The sequence below is a fragment of the Protopterus annectens genome, chromosome 7.part0 (assembly GCF_019279795.1).
Source record: "Protopterus annectens isolate FY-2018-M chromosome 7.part0, PAN1.0, whole genome shotgun sequence".
Taxonomy (NCBI): Eukaryota; Metazoa; Chordata; order Ceratodontiformes; family Protopteridae; genus Protopterus; species Protopterus annectens.
This window is the reverse complement of record NC_056739.1, coordinates 478,900,346-478,917,777: the sequence shown is the minus strand read 5'-3', so window position 1 is coordinate 478,917,777 and position 17,432 is coordinate 478,900,346. Positions and strand designations below refer to the sequence as shown.

Genomic DNA, 17,432 nt, shown 5'->3' with positions numbered 1-17,432 from the left:
CCTACATAGGTAGCACAGGGGATAAGAAAATGTAAGTATCGATACTCAAGGATGGACATGTCAACTGCAAGTTGCATGCTGTCCACACTCGACTATGCAATGAGGATGTTTGAGGATGTTGATATCTGTGCAGTAATACACAACAGGTTCAAGACTCACAAGAGCACCCTAGCACTACAAGGTCACACCTCGTACCATGCATGACAGCCACAAAACACAGAACTAATTATGACAGGAGGGAGAGTCTCCATACATGTCAAGGATACTGTGGTGCCAGGACAGGTAGCATACATCCTACTAAATTTGGAACTGCTGAGTGAGGGCTCAGTGTCTGTTATTTGAAATGTGTATTAGTTCAGGTATGAGCACTTGGGTTTCAGGCCAGTTATTCTACATTACAAAGGTACATGGTCTGTACACTTGTGGGAGGTGGGGCTGTACCCAGCCTGTCTGACCTGTGACTTTCTGGGTACAGGCTTATAGTGCCTGCATATATGCACTGTTACCTACTGGAAGTCGTACACCTTGTTTGATGTAGCATAGTCTAGATCCAGGCCTGCTGACTGTAGCTTTGTTTGTATGCATGTTTGCTTGTTATGTCCCTGTAACACTGATTCCACCTGCAATGCTGATTTACAGCTCCTCTGTGGATCCCTAGTAACATCTGTATTGCTTACTGTACTGATGTCCATGTCTCCTTTGACAGAACGTCACTGTTTGTCATGTTTGCATGTAAGTTGCCTGTAACACATTGCATATGACTTACCTGGCATTTGCTCATGAAAGCATTTATATATGCCAGCACTAACAAACCATGAGCACTACACCCTCACATACTCACCTTGAGTACCTTGTTCCCCATTGGCCCTATGTGTTGTTAATTATTATGGGATTCACAATACTATGGTAGCATGTGCAAAGGTCACTTGTCAATCTCCTCTCTGGTCCAGTTGGTGAATCTGTGAGTCATGTGGCAATGTTACAGCTGCCTCATGTACACAGACAACTCTCTCCCCTTCCCATAAACTTACAACACATGTGAGAGATGCAACCACATAGCCAAACTGGGGGCTAAGCTCTCTTAACTCAGTACTGGCATACCCTGTCAGGTGGAGTGGGATACTATAGTGAATACAATACCAGTCTCACATAGACCTGCCACGACAGCAATCCAAACACAGAAACACACAGGAACATTCTTGGAGTCTCAGAATACCATCCTGCCTGAGCAGCAGACACCTGCGAAGCAGACACACAAGCAAATGTTATGCCAGAACAGAGCACGTGCAACACATAGCTCACAAAGCCTGTGTGCCAATCAGTCACAGCCCATATGGCTTAACAACACACCTGCTACAGTTGTAATAAGTACCTCTATCGTCAGGTACACTGAGGTCCTGCTCACCAGGCTGAACAAGGAGAAGGTCACGGTGAGATGCCCGTTGGGCACTATGATCCACCACATAACACAAGCATACAGGTCACTCCAAGGCATGTACAAATATGACTCAGTCATTGTCCGTGCCAGTGTGAATGACCTGTGATGTACCTCCCTGGACTACATGATAGGGGGCATAGAGGGGCTCTCTGAGCATGTGGCACAGGCTGGTATGACCCTGACCTTGAGTAGCATCTTACCCTCACCAAGAATACTGCCAAAATATGTAGACAGGATGATCAATTTCTACAATTGCCTTATGTTTCGGTGACATTCAAAGGGGATCCAATGCCTCTCAGCAGTGGGATTACATGCTAGACAAGCCACGTTGCTTTGCTAGGGACAGCTTGCACCTGTCACCATGGGCCGTTGTATATTGGCAGAGGCTCTTGCTACACACATAGTGCCTTTTTATGCAAGGCTCAAATTACATAGCCACCTACACAGGTATCACACGGGATAGGACACTAATAGTAATGCTACTCAACGCCAGCAGTGTAAACCTCAAGATGCATGCAGTGGAAACTGTCCTTAGCATGGAGAACAGCAATATCCATGCAGTAACAGACTCCTGGTACAAGGCTCCCGGGTGCACCCCATCACTGCTAGGTCATACCTCATACCATGCTTGTCGTCCCCTAAACATGCACCAAACCAGAACAGGGGGGATGTAGCCAAAGGCACCACAGATACACACACCTCCAGGTTGGTGCCACAGCACAAAGCATCAGAGCCTATCCATGTGCAACTAACAGTGGGTTAGACTGCCTTCAGGTTCATAGCCTGGCACACACCATCCTCCCATACCCAGGAAACCCACTTGGCCTTCTTGACAACACTGGGAATTTGACGGTCTCTACAAACACCATTATATGGGTGGACTGCAACTACCCAAACATAGAGTGTGAGCATTACTCTAGCTCCAAGACCCTGGCTGAAAGGTTCCTAGCATTCATTCACTGAATTGCTATGGAACAACTTGTTACCACTCCCACAAGAGGTGAAAACATGCTGCACCTGTTCATCAACAACATGTGGACTATATGCTCCAGACCAGTCGTGTATCCCTCGCTGGTAGGATGACACCATATACAACTCACACTGTATATTCACATACCACATGCAGCCCCTGCACACCACAGTCATACAGCTGTCTAATGCAAATTCCATGTATTCACATGAGACAGGCTTCAGACATGGGAAATATTGAAGGTCAGAGGTACATATGTGTACGTGGCACACACATACATCATGTGTGCATTGACATTACTGATATCATCTATGTCGTGCAATATTGGGAACAACACCCCACACACATGGACAAACTGTGTGACAAAAACACACATGGCGTTTGTAGGATGCAAACCCCTACCTAACTGTGTTATGATACTTGTGAAAGACGCAGTAGCAGAGCATGCTATTTGCATTACTGGGAGGCTTGCTTTCCCCTGCTGTACTTATAGGGTGCTGACATCATCAGTGTTTAGACAGTGGAATATGCAGCATGTGTTGTGTTGTACTAGTTGCCAAAAGGGACATTTCTCTTACACATAGAATTACACACCCCCCCCCACCCCACCAAGCACTTACAGGATTCAAACCTTTAACTAACTAGGTTATGATACTTGTGAGGGACACAATAGCAGAGTGCGCTATTTGCATTACTGGGAGGCTTACTTTCTCCTGCTGTACTTATAGGGTGCTGACATCATCAGTATTTAGACAGTGGAATATGCAGCATGTGGTATGTTGCACTAGTTGCCAAAAGGGACATTTCTCTTACACATAGAATTGCACACACGCTACTCCACCCCCCACACACACACTGAGCACTTGCAAGATTCAAACCCCTACCTAGCTATGTTATGATACTTGTGAGAGACGCAGTAGCAGAGCACGCTATTTGCATTATTGGGAGGCTTGCTTTCTCCTGCTGTACTTATAGGGTGCTGACATCATCAGTGTTTAGACAGTGGAATATGCAGCATGTGGTGTGTTGCACTAGTTGCCAAAAGGGACATATCTCTTACACATAGAATTGCACACACACTACTCCCCCCTCACATACACACTGAACATTTGCAGGATTCAAACCTCTACCTAACTATGTTATAACACTTGTGAGCGATGCAGTAGCAGAGCACGCTATTTGCATTACTGGGAGGCTTACTTTCTCCTGCTGTACTTATAGGGTGCTGACATCATCAGTGTTTAGACAGTGGAATATGCAGCATGTGGTGTGTTGCACTAGTTGCCAAAAGGGACATTTCTCTTACACATAGAATTGCACACATGCTACTCCACCCCCCACATACATACTGAGCACTTACAGGATTCAAACCCCTACCTAACTATATTATGACACTTGTGAAAGACACAGTAGCTGAGCACGCTATTCAAATTTCTGGGTATCATTTGTGCTCCTGACATATGTATAGTGTGCTGACATCATTATTTTTGAAGAGGTATGTACATCTGTTACTATCCATCAATAAGGGGGAGAGCATATATATGCATTAACTTTGCAGAGGCACAGTGGCCTACTGTACTGCGGAGGCAGATGCCAAATACACTGTGGATAGCCTTCTGTATTCCCTAGGGACAACAGCCTAGTATTGCACTCTACGGCCATATGTTTACCTGTCAGATGCAAGTATCTGTTGCTCATATACTGTTTGTGGGTCTTTATTGCCATAGCTTTCCCTATCTCTATGAACAACTTGTGTATTGTGGCAGATGTTTGCATATGAGTGGGATCCAGTACTTTACTTATGTCTCTGTTGTAATTTCGCTGTGTGCACTGGGCAGATTTCTGTATTGTGGGAGGTTCCTGTGTTAACACATACAAATGCCAGATATGTGTGTGCAACTGCTGAATTGTGACATGGCCTAAGTGTGTGAGCATGCCCATTTCACAGTTTCTATGGCTTCTTGACTGACACGTCTCATTTATCTAAGTGTGCAAGCATGCCCAGTGTGAACATTCCATATGTTGGGATCTGTGGTCCACAGGGACACAGTTTGAGCCACTGTTACTTGCCCGTGGATTGTCCATGCTGCTTCTTGCTGTGGTACCAACCTGGGGGTGTGGTTATCCTTGACAATTACTGATAGCCACACTCCTATTGTAGTTTGTTCCATGTTTTGGGGCTGTAAAGCATGGTATAAGGCATAACCTGGTAGTATTAGGGTGCTCTTCTGGGCCTTGACCCAGGTTTCTGTTACAGAACAGATATTACCATTCTCCATGCTGAGGTGGGTTTGGTATGCACGCACCTTGCAGTTTAGACTTCTGGCATTGGGTAGCAGTACATCCAGGTTGTTATCCCTTGTGCTACCTATGGTGGTGGGTTTGTGTTTCCAGCCTTATCTATTCAAGGCACAGTGGGGGTGAAAACAGCCTTTGCCAGTATCCACACAGCCAGGTGTGCTGGGTGCGTGCCATCCCTAGCAGGTGGAGCATCATGTCTTGCTCGGCATGTCATCCCAGGCTGTCAGCCATTTGTTCCCCTTTGCTAACAGCAATACTTCAGCCAATTATTGTACTTGATCTTGTTGTCTTCATAGTGTGGCATCATGCTTGGTGAGGGTGAGATGTTAGGCAGCGTCATCATGTTTGCATATACTAGATGGTGTTACATTGCTTAACACATGGCAATCATGCCTCAGGTGGTGCTGCAGGGCTGCCTATGTTGGATGCACATACTACACTCCCTGTACATGTTTGAAAGCAGGTTGCGTCATGTTAGGCGTCCCTGTTACTATATGAGTGAGTCAGAGAGGGGTATCTTTCCCAGGGTTCCTACTGAGCCAGTGTATGTGCTATGCGTTGCCTCTGTGTCAAGGCCAGGGCATACTGGGCACACCTCCTTCTGCCTACTGCGGCAGGCTCAGGTTGTTCCTCCTCCGAGTCACGCTCTGCCTGTGATGGCCTTGGCAATGGTGGGGGGCTGTTTGTCCCGGCCCTATGCTGGTCCTGCTGCAGCTGTTTTCGCAGAATCATATTATGTAGCATAGCACATACCATGACAATTTGGGTACATGTAGTTGGTGAGTACTGCAAGGCTCCACCAGATGTGTCCAGGCACCAGAACCATGACTTGAGCAGCCCAAACACACACTCTATTACATTTTGTGTTTTTGCGTGTGCCTCATTATGGCGTTCTTGTTCAGGTGTGTGTGCGTTTCTGATGGGTGTCATCAGCCACGGCTCCAGTGCATATCCAGCATCCCCCACGAAGTGACCATGTGGGATGTCCCCATTGGCAAATGTCTGGTACAGCTGCGTCAAATGCCAGATATGGGAATCATGGTAGCTTCCAGGGCAGCCAGCACACACATTCATTATTATGCCCTGGGCATCACACACGACCTGGCAGTTGATGGAGGGGAAGCCCTTGTGGTTAATGTAGGCCCTACCCCGCTCACTGGCTGGTGCTTTGATGCGTATATGCGTGCAGTCTATTGCACCCACTACCTCAGGGTATTCCGCTATTTGCTGGAAGAGACGCATATTGCTGGCCAATACCTCACGGGAATTGGGGAAATATACATGCTCACCCACATGTGCTGACATGGCATCCAGGAACTGGTGCAGTATCCTGGATGCTGATGCCTGTGATATCCCCATCATATCACCAGTTGGTCTCTGGAAGGTACCTGTTGCTAGTATTCTTAGGTCAACACATACCTTGGTTTCCACTGGGATGGGTTCTCCTCTGTTGGTTCTGTGTGTGAGGTGTGGCCTGCACAGCTCAACAATTTGCTGCAGGAGGTCTCTGTCCACTCTATAGCGCTCCACTATCTCCAGCTCTTGTAACCCCTGGTAGGTGACCCTGGGCCTGTACACTCTTCTCCATCTCCTCACTGTAGGTTGTCTGGCAGCATTTGCATTGTCACCACCCTCAGCAAGTCTCCTATGTCTCCTTATAACAGCTATGGCAGCCCCTAGCATGTTTGGTCTGAGTGCAGCTTTTTCAGTTTTCACTTCTAATAGCTTACTCCTGTCTTGCAGTGTCTCTTGAGAGAAACATACTGCAATGCTGTTTGCAGTGTTTTAAGTGCTGGGCTGAGCTAGTATTCTGCCTGTGTAATTGCCTGCTTCTAATTGTTTTCACCTGCTAGCTCTACCAGTATTCCCTGCTAGCTCCCTACTATTTCTTCTGCTTCAGTTTTCCTCTCTGTTTCCTCAGGGGGGAGCAGCTTGCATACCAGCGAAAAGACGCTCACAGTGGCTACCATGCGCGCACACATGCTTACACGGACTAGAATCTGCTTATTTGGGTTAAAACACATGCACACCAGCGCAAACAGTTTTATAGATCTTTACACAGGCTCCTACATGCTTACTCTGCCTTACACGCGCGCACTCTGTCTTAGTCGCACCTCCCAGCATGCACACGTGCACATGCACGCACAGCAAGAAACTTTGGTGTTAGCCACAGTGTACACCTTCCATTTCTTGACTTTCCCATGCTTATCTGTTGACACTCCACTTTCTATGCTGTGTGACTGACATCTTTCACATACCACTTTGCTCCAATGAGCTTGATTTCTTTCTAACATTCCCCCCTGTGATGTCACCTATCTCCTACTCTGTTACTCCCCCTTATCTAACTCTTACACTACACGGAATGTGCTCATTTGCTATGTGACAGTGTGATTCACTATCCTACCACTCATTTACATAGGATTGCCTACTAATGCTTAGTTACTTGTCTTACACTCAGCTTCCCCTCTTAGCAACCACTAAACGGTGGCCATGTTGTTTTCCGTCTGCTAGTCCCTGCATTGTAAATCCATACATTGCATAAAACCCACATTTGTGGATTTCAAACCTTTATTTTTATGTTTTATATAGCGCAGCCCGTTTGCGCGGGCCTGCTCTGCGTTTAAACCTCGACGATCGCCGAAAAAAAAAATATTTTATTTCATGTTTGCATCGGGTTACCGTGCCAATGGCCACATATTTGGCCATTGGCATGCTGCCTGATACATATGCACACTTTATTTGGAGCTGACATGGCTCTATTGTGTTATTTGCAGAAACGTACTCAGTTGTCAACTGAGTACATTTCTGCACCTAACACGACTCTTACACGGGCTGGTTTCAGCTTCGTGGATCGCTAATCTACCTCATTTGCATGCCTTTTGGCTGCAAGTGAGGTAATTAGCATATCCACACCCTGCCCGTGTAAGAGACGTTTTAGCTGGTCTCTTACACGGTATTTCGGGCTGTTCCTGGATCGCTATGGCTGCATGGAGTCTTACACGACTCTTAGACTCCATGCAAGCCATCGTGAATCCTGCCCAATGAGTGGTTTCTGGAACTTTATTACTAAAGGTCATCAGATTAACCTCTCCTCTGAAAACAAAATTCATTTATTGTATTCTATTAAATTAACTTCCAATCTACAAGCTTGGAAGATTTTTTCATGGAAACTCTTACACAGGGCGTTTTATACCCCCAATAGGATAGCTAAAATGGACTCTTCTAAACAATTGTTTTGTTGGAGATGTTCTCAGAATTGCAATGCTGATTGGATTCATATATTTTTTGAATGTATCAAAATAAAAAAATTCTGGGAGGAGACTGGAAATTTCCTTCAAGCTATTTTTTTAGATTCCTTCATACCAACTAAATCCATGATTTTTCTGAATGTAACTGAAACAAATGTTATGAGCAAAAATAATTTGTATCTACTATTGACTATACTAGCAATTGCTAGAAAATGTATTACAAGAAAATGGAAAACTTCATCTGAACCCAACTTTCAAGAATTTATGACTCTACTAGAAGAAACAATACATATGGAAACAAAGGTAAAAGAAACAAGAATCTTCCCTAATAAATGGATCAACAATCCTTGGAAGAAAGTTTTTTCTCTCATTGAGACTTTAAAGATCTCCACATCTTCTTAGTACTTGGAAAAATTAGACTGATTTTTTTGTTATGTGTAACTACCTCTCTAACTCTGTTATTCTCATTTGTTCCTATAGGCTATATGTACATATTGTATATAGTTTGTCTTTGTTTCATTTGTATTCTAGTAGAAATTATGTTTTGTCTTTTTGAAAATCAATAAAATATTTGGAAAAAAAAAGACAATGAGTGGTGATGGTGGGACCAAAAAGACTTCTGATACACTTGTATCTTTCTCAAGTGGAGTCTTGCAAAAGGTATACTGAGAATCATGGATGCCATAAAACTCAGATCCATAAGGTCTTCCCTCGCAGTGACAGAAGTCTGAGTGGAAAACCCCTGGAATACATATAAATAAAGATATTTTTTTCTGTGGAGGAAAAGCTCTTTTTACTGAGGTGTCTATCAGGCATACCAGAAACACATTCCTGTGTGATGGAGTAAAAAAAAAAACTGTTGAATGTTGTCTTGGAATCCCAGTCTGTGTAGGAGATCTTTTAACAAGGTGATAGATTCCTGACACTTTAAAAAAGACTCTGCAAATATAATCAAGTCATCTAAACATGGAAAATATGGATACACTATAGCCTACAATAGGCTATGGAAACTATACACTTTATGAGCACTCTTGGCACAGTTGATAGCCCAAAGGGTAAGGCAGAGAACTGAAGAACTGATAATGTGATCCAGACAGAACATCTGAAATCTGGATGAATAGGAATGTGATTATATGCATCTTTTAAATCAAAGGCAATTAAAAAACTCAAATCAGGAGAAAGAGTAACAGGTTCTGAAGTGAAAGCATTTGAACTTGGGCACTATCACAAAATGATTCATAAAAGAAATATCCAGAATTGGTCTCCAGCAATTTTCCTTTTTTGGCACTAAAAAAATTCTTGAATAAAATCCTTTTTCCAGCTGGGAAGGAGAAACTACTTCTATTATCCACTGAGACAACATACAGTGTTGGATAGGATGGGAGAGAATGCTTTGGTCTGGCAGATGAGGAACAATCCCTGAAAAGGAGTAATTTCTTTCCAATGCCATCTGTATCCCAGTTGGATCAGCTTCAGAAACCATTTATCTTAAACAGGGATTTAGACTTTCTGAAAGGGAGTAAGGGACTTCCAGTGTGTGTGCATTTTTGTGTATGTGAGAGGGGTGGCAAAGTCCTGTAAATAGTAATTTTTGCCTTATATGACTGTCCTTTATTCTGGGAGGTTCCTGCTTTCTTTTTGGAACCTCCCTGCCATTGATTTTTAACTGTCAGATTACCAAAATTATTTCTTTCTAAAACTGGAGGAATGAGCAGAAAATCCCTTGGATAATTTAGAGAAAGAGGGCTGAAAATTTTGAAAGATTCCCTTACTCAGCTTACCTCTCGCATTACACTTTTTGATAACCGCTGCAGCAGAGAGTCCAAAAAGCAAATCTCTATCCAAAGGAGAATGCAACATTTCACTTTTGACATAATCTGGGAGACTGAGAACAAAGCCATGCAAACCTTCCTCAAAACAGTACCACCGGCAACAACCCTGGAATCAGTATCTACAGAGTCATAAACACACTTCAGACAATGATTGGTGACATAAGAGACAAGAAAAACTAGACTACATAATGGAAAGTTTTCCTCACGAGAAGAAACCTCATTAAAACATAACTCATACTTTCTGAGTTAGTCAGTGTAAACTTTAACATATGAGCCTGGTAATTTCTAAAAGTCAAAACTGCAGAAGCATACACTTTTTTTCCCAAATGTATCAATAGTTTATCCATTCTTATCTGAAGGAGAAGTATTAGAATTAACAAAATGCTTGTCAGAGGCTGGATTAACTAAAACTATAGCTGCTGAGTCAGGTCTGACATTAGTGAATAAAGACTTGAAAACATGAGGAACGTTGTACATTTTATCTGCTTTCTTAAGCATAGTAGGTTGGTGGTCAGGGAAACCAGCTGTGACAAACACGTATTCCACTGATGACAGCAATGGAGGGATGGGTGAAGGTTACAGTAATTGCAGTTGTAGCAATTCATAGTATTTTCTAAGTGACTAAGAAACCTCAGTGCTCCCCCACTGAAAACACTGGCACATTCTGGAAACATTCTCAGGGAAAGTGAATCCCTCCCAGGGAGATTTAGATACCATACTCCCCTTTAGAATCTGAATCAGAAATCTGAGGAGAAAAAAACTGCTTCTGTTCCTTTATATTCCCCTACCCATTCAAACTCTTGAAGCACTTAAGAGAAAGTGGCATCCCTTTTCCTTTTATCAGAAACCACCTTATAAGAAGGGTCAACAGCCTATACAAGACCCTGAGCCAAGCCCAATAAATTACTCCTGTCCAGGGAAACTGTCACAAAAGAAATTAATTGTTTAGTTTTCTATCTCTTTTTGATAGGAAAGTTAGGTAAACAAACCTAGTATTGCCAGCATCAGTTACACCAGAGATGGGCACAACATTCTGGCTAAACTAGAGCACATTTCATATCCTTTCTCCTATTACCAAAAAATGCCTCTCCCTTGCCCACTGAGGGGACCCCAACAACCACAGTGAATGCAGCTACTCCCCCAGTCCATGATAATACAAAGGTATCTGAAAAAAAAAAGTTGAGTGATATCAGGAAGCAGCTATGACAACAGCAGAGTCTCCAACCTGTGGCTATTGAAAATTACCAGCCTGCTGTGTTGGCAAAGACTGCTTAGTTATTTTTTTCTTTTTATGGCTGTTAGACAGTCTGACTAAGGACAAGTAATTTGTTCCATTTGTTCCACTAAGGACAAGTAATTTGTTGCATGGCCAAACCAAAAATTGTGCTTGTTTCCTAGACAAGCTTGCAGAAATAGTTGGTAAAACAGTAAAGAAGTAAAAAAGTAATTTCCTCCCCACATAAAACACAATAAAATGCACAACACCTTCCCTAGCCCCAGAAGTGAAATAAACACAGGTTCCCCACAGAAAAAAAATACTTTTCAACAACTTTTAGCAGCTTTTTACCACAAAAGTAAGAAAGTGTGCTTCCGATTAAAAGTAAGATTATAGTCACTAAAATACTTTTCCATAGTTTTAAAGTTGTTGTTTCTTACAAAATTTTAGTTTAATTAACAACAAAACAATAATAATGTGGAAGGTTTTTCCCCAAAGGTAACTTACTTGCTCAGCAATGGAACAGCATTAGCTGACCAACAATCCTCAAAAGCCCTCAGAGGAGTGTTCTTGGTGGCAGGAAAGCTTTGTAGGGAATGGTACCCAACTGTCTGCTAGTCAGCTCAGTTCAAAATGTCTAATGTAACATTATAGTCACTAAAATAGTTTTCCATAGTTTTAAATGTGTTGTTTCTCACAAAATTTTAGTTTAAATAACAACAAAACAATAATAATGTGGAAGGTTTTTCCCCAAAGGTAACTTACTTGCTCAGCAGTGGAACAGCATTAGCTGACCAACAATCCTCAAAAGACCTCAGAGGAGTGTTCTTTGTGGCATAGGTTCGCAGGTTCATAGGTTCATACTAGACTATCTGCCCGAGGGCATTTACAAGCCTAGCCCATAGTTTTGTGGCTTACGCCACCCCTTTAGTTTGGGGAACTATGCCCATTATTTTGCTGTGCCTCTGTCGAGCAGTGACACTGAGGTAATCCCTGGGGTATATCTGCAATCTCCCATCCATTGGTCAAGATTCCTCTTGAACAAGGACAGCGAGGTGCTCTGCCTCACATATACCGGGATTTTGTTCCACAGCATAGGGAGTCTTTGGGTGATGAATCTATCCCTCCAGCACATCCTATTAATAGCCGTGTCGAGGTTTAAGTCTCCCGCCCTTGTGGCTCTGATGGATCTAGATTTGTTGAGGTGAAGCATGTTCATCAAATCTGGGTTTGACATGGCCTTGTATGTCAGGCACAGGTCACCTCTGAGCAAGCGGTAAGCGACTGAATAGAGCTGGAGTTCTTTCAGTCGGGCAGCATAAGACAGATTTTTGAGACCCTTTATCCTTTTGGTGAGGAACTTTTGTGGCCTCTCCAGCTGCTGCAAGTGTCGGGTCAGATACATTCCGAATGGGGCATTGTACTCAATCATTGGTCTGATGAGTGATGAGTATAGGGAGACTATGACCTCCCTTGATCTAGATGTGAATCCCTTCATGATAAGGTGGGCAATGCAGAAGGTCTTCCTAACTACTTTAGCAATATGAGTGTCGAATGACAGGCTACTGTCAACCTGGGTCCCCAGGTCCTTGATAACTTCTTCTGTGCTCAGTGGATTGCCACCTATATGGTAGCTAGGGGTAACCTTGTTTTTCCCGAAGGGTATGACTATGCATTTCTTGGCATTTAACTTTAGGCCATGGCTCTGGCACCAGTTATCCGTTTCTGTGAGACCCTTCTGAAGGATATCTGTGTCAGATGTGTTTTCGACTACGGCACCCAGTTTGCAGTCATCTGCAAACTTTGTCAGCCATAACCCTCCTGTGTTTGCTTGTACTTCGGAAAAGTAGATGCCAAACAAGAGTGGGCCCAGGACTGAGCCCTGTGGGACACCACTTGTGACAGGCTTTGAGTCTGACATGGCGCCAGCAACTCTGACCCTGTGGTTTCTGTCACTCAGCCAGTTTGCAACCCATCTTGTGATGTATGGGTTAACATTTAAGCTGATGAGTTTTTCAATGATACCCGAGTGGGGTATTGTATCGAAGGCCTTCGCCAGGTCGAGGTAGGCTGTATGGACTGCCTTTCCCTCATCAATGGCCTTGGTGACTGTTTTGAAAAAGTCAACCAAGTTTAAAAGGCATGATCTGCCTTTGACAAAGCCAAACTGGGTTGGATCCAAAGTCTGCAAATTCCCTATGTCTTTATTTATGAGATCCATTATGATCCTCTCCATGGCTTTGCAGATAAGGCTTGTCAAGCTAATGGGCCGGTAATTTCCAGGGTTGGTGGAGGCACCGCCTTTGTGAAGTGGGACCACAGTCGCTGTGCGCCACTCCCTGGGTACGTATCCAGAGGTGAGACTAAGATTAAACAGCTGTCCTAACTGCGGGTTTAATTCCTCGTTGAGTTCGTGGAGCACACAGCCGGGGACACCATCAGGTCCCATGGATGCTGTGTTTTTTGCCTTGGAGAGAGCAGTTCTCACCTGGGCGTTAGAGATGTTTGGGGGGCTACAATCGTTTGGTATAGATATCTCTCCTTTTGGGGGGGGGAGAAGTTTGCACTGAACCTGTCAGCCAGTATGTTGGCAATGTCTGTAGGATCAGTAATCTTCACATCATTTTGAGCTAATTCTGAGCATATCTGGGAGTTTTCTCCAGGTTTCTAACATAGCTAAAGAAGGCCTTATGATTGTCTTTTGAGTCCTTAGCTATTTTTCTCTCAAAATTTGCTTTGGATGATTTTATGAGAGCTCTTAGTTTTTTACTTATAGTGATCAAAGGTGTCTTACCTTTTAAGGATTTTGCTCTATCTTGTAGTAGCTTCCTCCTTTTGTTGTAGAGTTTGTTTATGGCTGGGGTCCACCAGACTGGACGCTTGCCTTTGGTACAAAGAGTCTTTGTTTTGCTTGGGATTGCCTTATCCATGCAGTCCTGCAGGTGCTGGTAGAAGGCATTTGTAAGTGATTCAGCGGCTTGAGTACTGTTTACCGCCGGCTCGGGGCCTTAAAGGAGACCACACTAGTCTTTAGAAGTGTGAAGTCGGCTTCGAGAAGTTCTTTACTGTGGTCTTTTTATTTCAGGTGGGGTGGGATGAGGACCTCCAGCGAGATTAGTTTGTGATCTGATCTCACCAGTGAGGGGTATACTTCCGGTGTTGAACATTGTGCTCCCATGTTCGTGATGATGAGATCAAGTATGTTTTCTCCTCTTGTGGGGATGGTGACTAGTTGTTCCATGGCATTTGAGTTTATGAATTCCAGGAACTTTTGGGCTAGGGTGTTTGGGCTTGAGTAGTGTTCCCAGTCTATATTAGGGTAATTGAAGTCACCTAGTATGATGGTGTTTGGAGATACATTTATCCCCTCCAGTGTTTTCAGGAAAGCCATGTGAGGTTCCTGAGTTTGCGAGGGTGGCCTGTAACATGCTACAAATTGCAGAGCAGTCTTGCCTATGGTTAATTGCACCTGGATGGTCTCCAATGCATCATGCGTTGCCACCAATCTTGAGGTGTGGGTGTCCTTGATGAATATGGATACCCCCCTCCTTTCTTGGTATTGTCCGGATTTTGGGGCTGGAACGCATGATATGAGGTAAAACCTGATAGTGCTGGGGTGCTCTCAGGAGCCTTGAACCAGGTTTCTGTCACAGCACAGACATCGATGTTCTCCATACTGAGAAGGGCCTCGAGTGCGTGCATTTTGAGATTGAGACTTCTGGCATTGAGCAGCATTACCCTTAGTTTTTTTCCTTTATTGTGTTCTAGGGTGGTAGGTTTAGAATTTGAGCCTTGCCTAAAAAAGGCACTATGGGGGTGGCAAGAGCCTTTGCCAATATCCGGAATCCCAGGGGTGACAGGTGCAAGCCATCCCTTGCGAAGCAGCGTGGCTTGTCCAGCATGTCATCCCAGGCAGACAGACATTGGATCCCCTTTGAATGACACCAGAGTTTAAGCCAATTGTTAAAGCTGATCATCTTATCTCTGTATTGTGGCATCATTATTGGTGAAGGTAGGATACTGCTCAAGGTCAGGGTCATACCTGTCTGGGCTACATAATCAGAAAGCTCCTCAATGTCTCTTTTCATGTAGTCCAAGGAGGTACGTCTCAGGTCGTTTACACCAGCGTGGACAATGACTGAGTCGTACTTGTACCTGCTGTTGAGAGACCTGAGTGCTTGCGTTATGTGGCGGATTCTAGCGCCCGACAGGCAGCTTACTGTAACCTTCTCCTTACTCAGTCTGGTGAGCAGGACGTCAGTGTGTCTGACTATGGAGTCACCAATGACTAGTGTGTCTGGCATTGTGTTTGGCCTTAAGGGCTGTGACTGTTTGACACTCTGACTGTGAGGTCTATGTGTTGCAGGTGTTGAGTTCTGAGGTGGTAGTTGTTTGGGTGTCTGCTTTGGTGGCCTCTGCTGTTTTGGTAGATTTTTGATCAGAGCCTCCGAGTATGTCTTTGTGTGTTTATGTGTATGATTTGAGGTTGTGATGGTACTATGTGAGACTGGGTCTATAGTGTGTGTGGTAACCTTCTCCTCCTGTCTGGTCTTGCCAGTCCTATGTTGAGAGAGCTCAGCCTCCAGTTTGGCCGTATAGTTGCATCTCTCGCATGTATTTGTGTTTTGTGGGAGGAGGAGAGGGTTGTCTGTGTACATGAGGCAATTGTAACATTGCCTCAATATTCCCAGGTTCACCAGCTGAGCAGGAGAGGACACTAGCAACTGATCCCTCGACATGCTAGAAGGAATAGACAAAAAAACTTAAAAAGAGATTCCGGGGGATGTTTGGTGACCGAGAAATGGGGTTTGCCTTTTTGGGGTACTATCTATAACAAGAGTGCTGTATCAAGGTGATAAGTACTGTAGGAGCAAGTGCTAGGCTTTACAGATAGAGAATAGTCTACTTGGAGTCGAGTAGAGATGATCTTTTTAGTTATAGGATACGCTGATTAGATCAGTAGTATAGTTCGAGGAAGGTAGTTTTAAGGGAAAATTTGAAGAGTGGACTTTAGGTAGCCCGAATAGTTTAAACCTGCTTAACCGCCACTGCCCTAGTGTGCAACGGTGGCAACTCCGTGCTAAATCGCGCTAAATCGCGCTTTATAGCAGGGGGCTGGAAAAGACAGGAAATGACCCAAAATGGCCAATAAACTACAAGTTACTGTCTTAAACCACAAAGCAGGAAAGCTTTGTAGGGAATGATACCCAACTGTCTGTTAGTCAGCTCAGTTCAAGATGTCTAATGGTTTGGGTGAGTGGAAGGTGCCCTCAGGCTTTGGAAGCTGGCTGACTGTTATAACCTATGCAGAATATAACCCATATAGCTAAGGCTACTACAGCAGTGATCAATATAAATAATATCTGAGAAATCTCTCTCTCTCTCTCTCGCCGTACAATATCAACAAATATAGTACTGTCATTTTCTAAACTCAGAGTTCCTGCTTCTTGTTTCACATTGATGTAGTGATGGCATATTCTGGGATAGGATACAATCACAAATTACTGTCCTTAGTCCTAGCAGAAGATCATTTATAGGTCTGCAAAATGAAATATGTGCCTCTGATGTCAAAGTAGGGAAAGTTTGAGAATTGCAAGCAGAAACAGCATAAATTTATAGGTAAGCAGAATCAGTCTGATACAACAAAGAGTAAGTTAAAAATCTTTTCACATAAAGTGCAGACTGGGAAAGTTGCATACTTATTTCCTTTTAGCATTTCCTTATTCACTAAACATGAAATCAGTCCACTTTCTGAGGTCATTTAGTAATTAAACTCTGCTTACCTGACAAGCTCTGACCATCCTGAAAGGTATTCTTTCAGTAAGATCTCATTGTTTACTGTGACACATGATTCAAATGCACTGACTAATCTGCTTATTTGAAAGTCTTTGCCTTCACAATGTCGAATGTGCTCAAAAAAGTGGTCTGTCTTTTCTGGTTTTATCTCCAAGTTCACCTGTAAGAGACACACAAATAAGGGGTATAAATTATTAGGCGCCGCTAGATGGTTATGCATAAAACAGTAGCTACATGCAGATGCAACACTTGTTCAGGAAATACTTTGGTCTGCTAAGACAGACAAAGAGGACAGTGATGGAGGCATAGAATGAACACTAGTGCAGTTGCCCTGAGGCAGAGATTATCCATAAAGATACAGACAAAAAACACTGATTTTGCAGAACAAAACTCAAACATATTCTGGAGTAAGGCAAAATATTATGGTAGCATACTGTAAACTTTGTTTGAAGATAATTGAGATTACTTAATGTAAAATGTCAGATGTGGTCTGACAGTGTAATTAGTGATCCAGAGACACAGCAGCAGTTCTTAGAGTGGGAACTGACATGACGGGGAGAGACTGCTGGAATGTTTTTGGCAAGAAGAGTATCAGAGCAGTGGCCCTGTCACAGGGACAGGGGCAGGGGAG

The 17,432-nt window shown here is 43.7% G+C and overlaps 1 protein-coding gene across 2 annotated transcripts in view; it reads right to left on the bottom strand.

The window, feature by feature from the left end:
* LOC122806548 (ceramide-1-phosphate transfer protein-like) overlaps window positions 1-17,432 on the bottom strand; it is a 233,102-nt gene that overhangs the window by 55,283 nt on the left and 160,387 nt on the right. For both annotated transcript variants that reach the window (XM_044077074.1, XM_044077073.1), the window contains exon 3: window positions 16,789-16,961. In XM_044077074.1, the coding sequence (XP_043933009.1) occupies window positions 16,789-16,961 (173 nt within the window). The remainder of the gene's footprint in view (window positions 1-16,788; window positions 16,962-17,432) is intronic.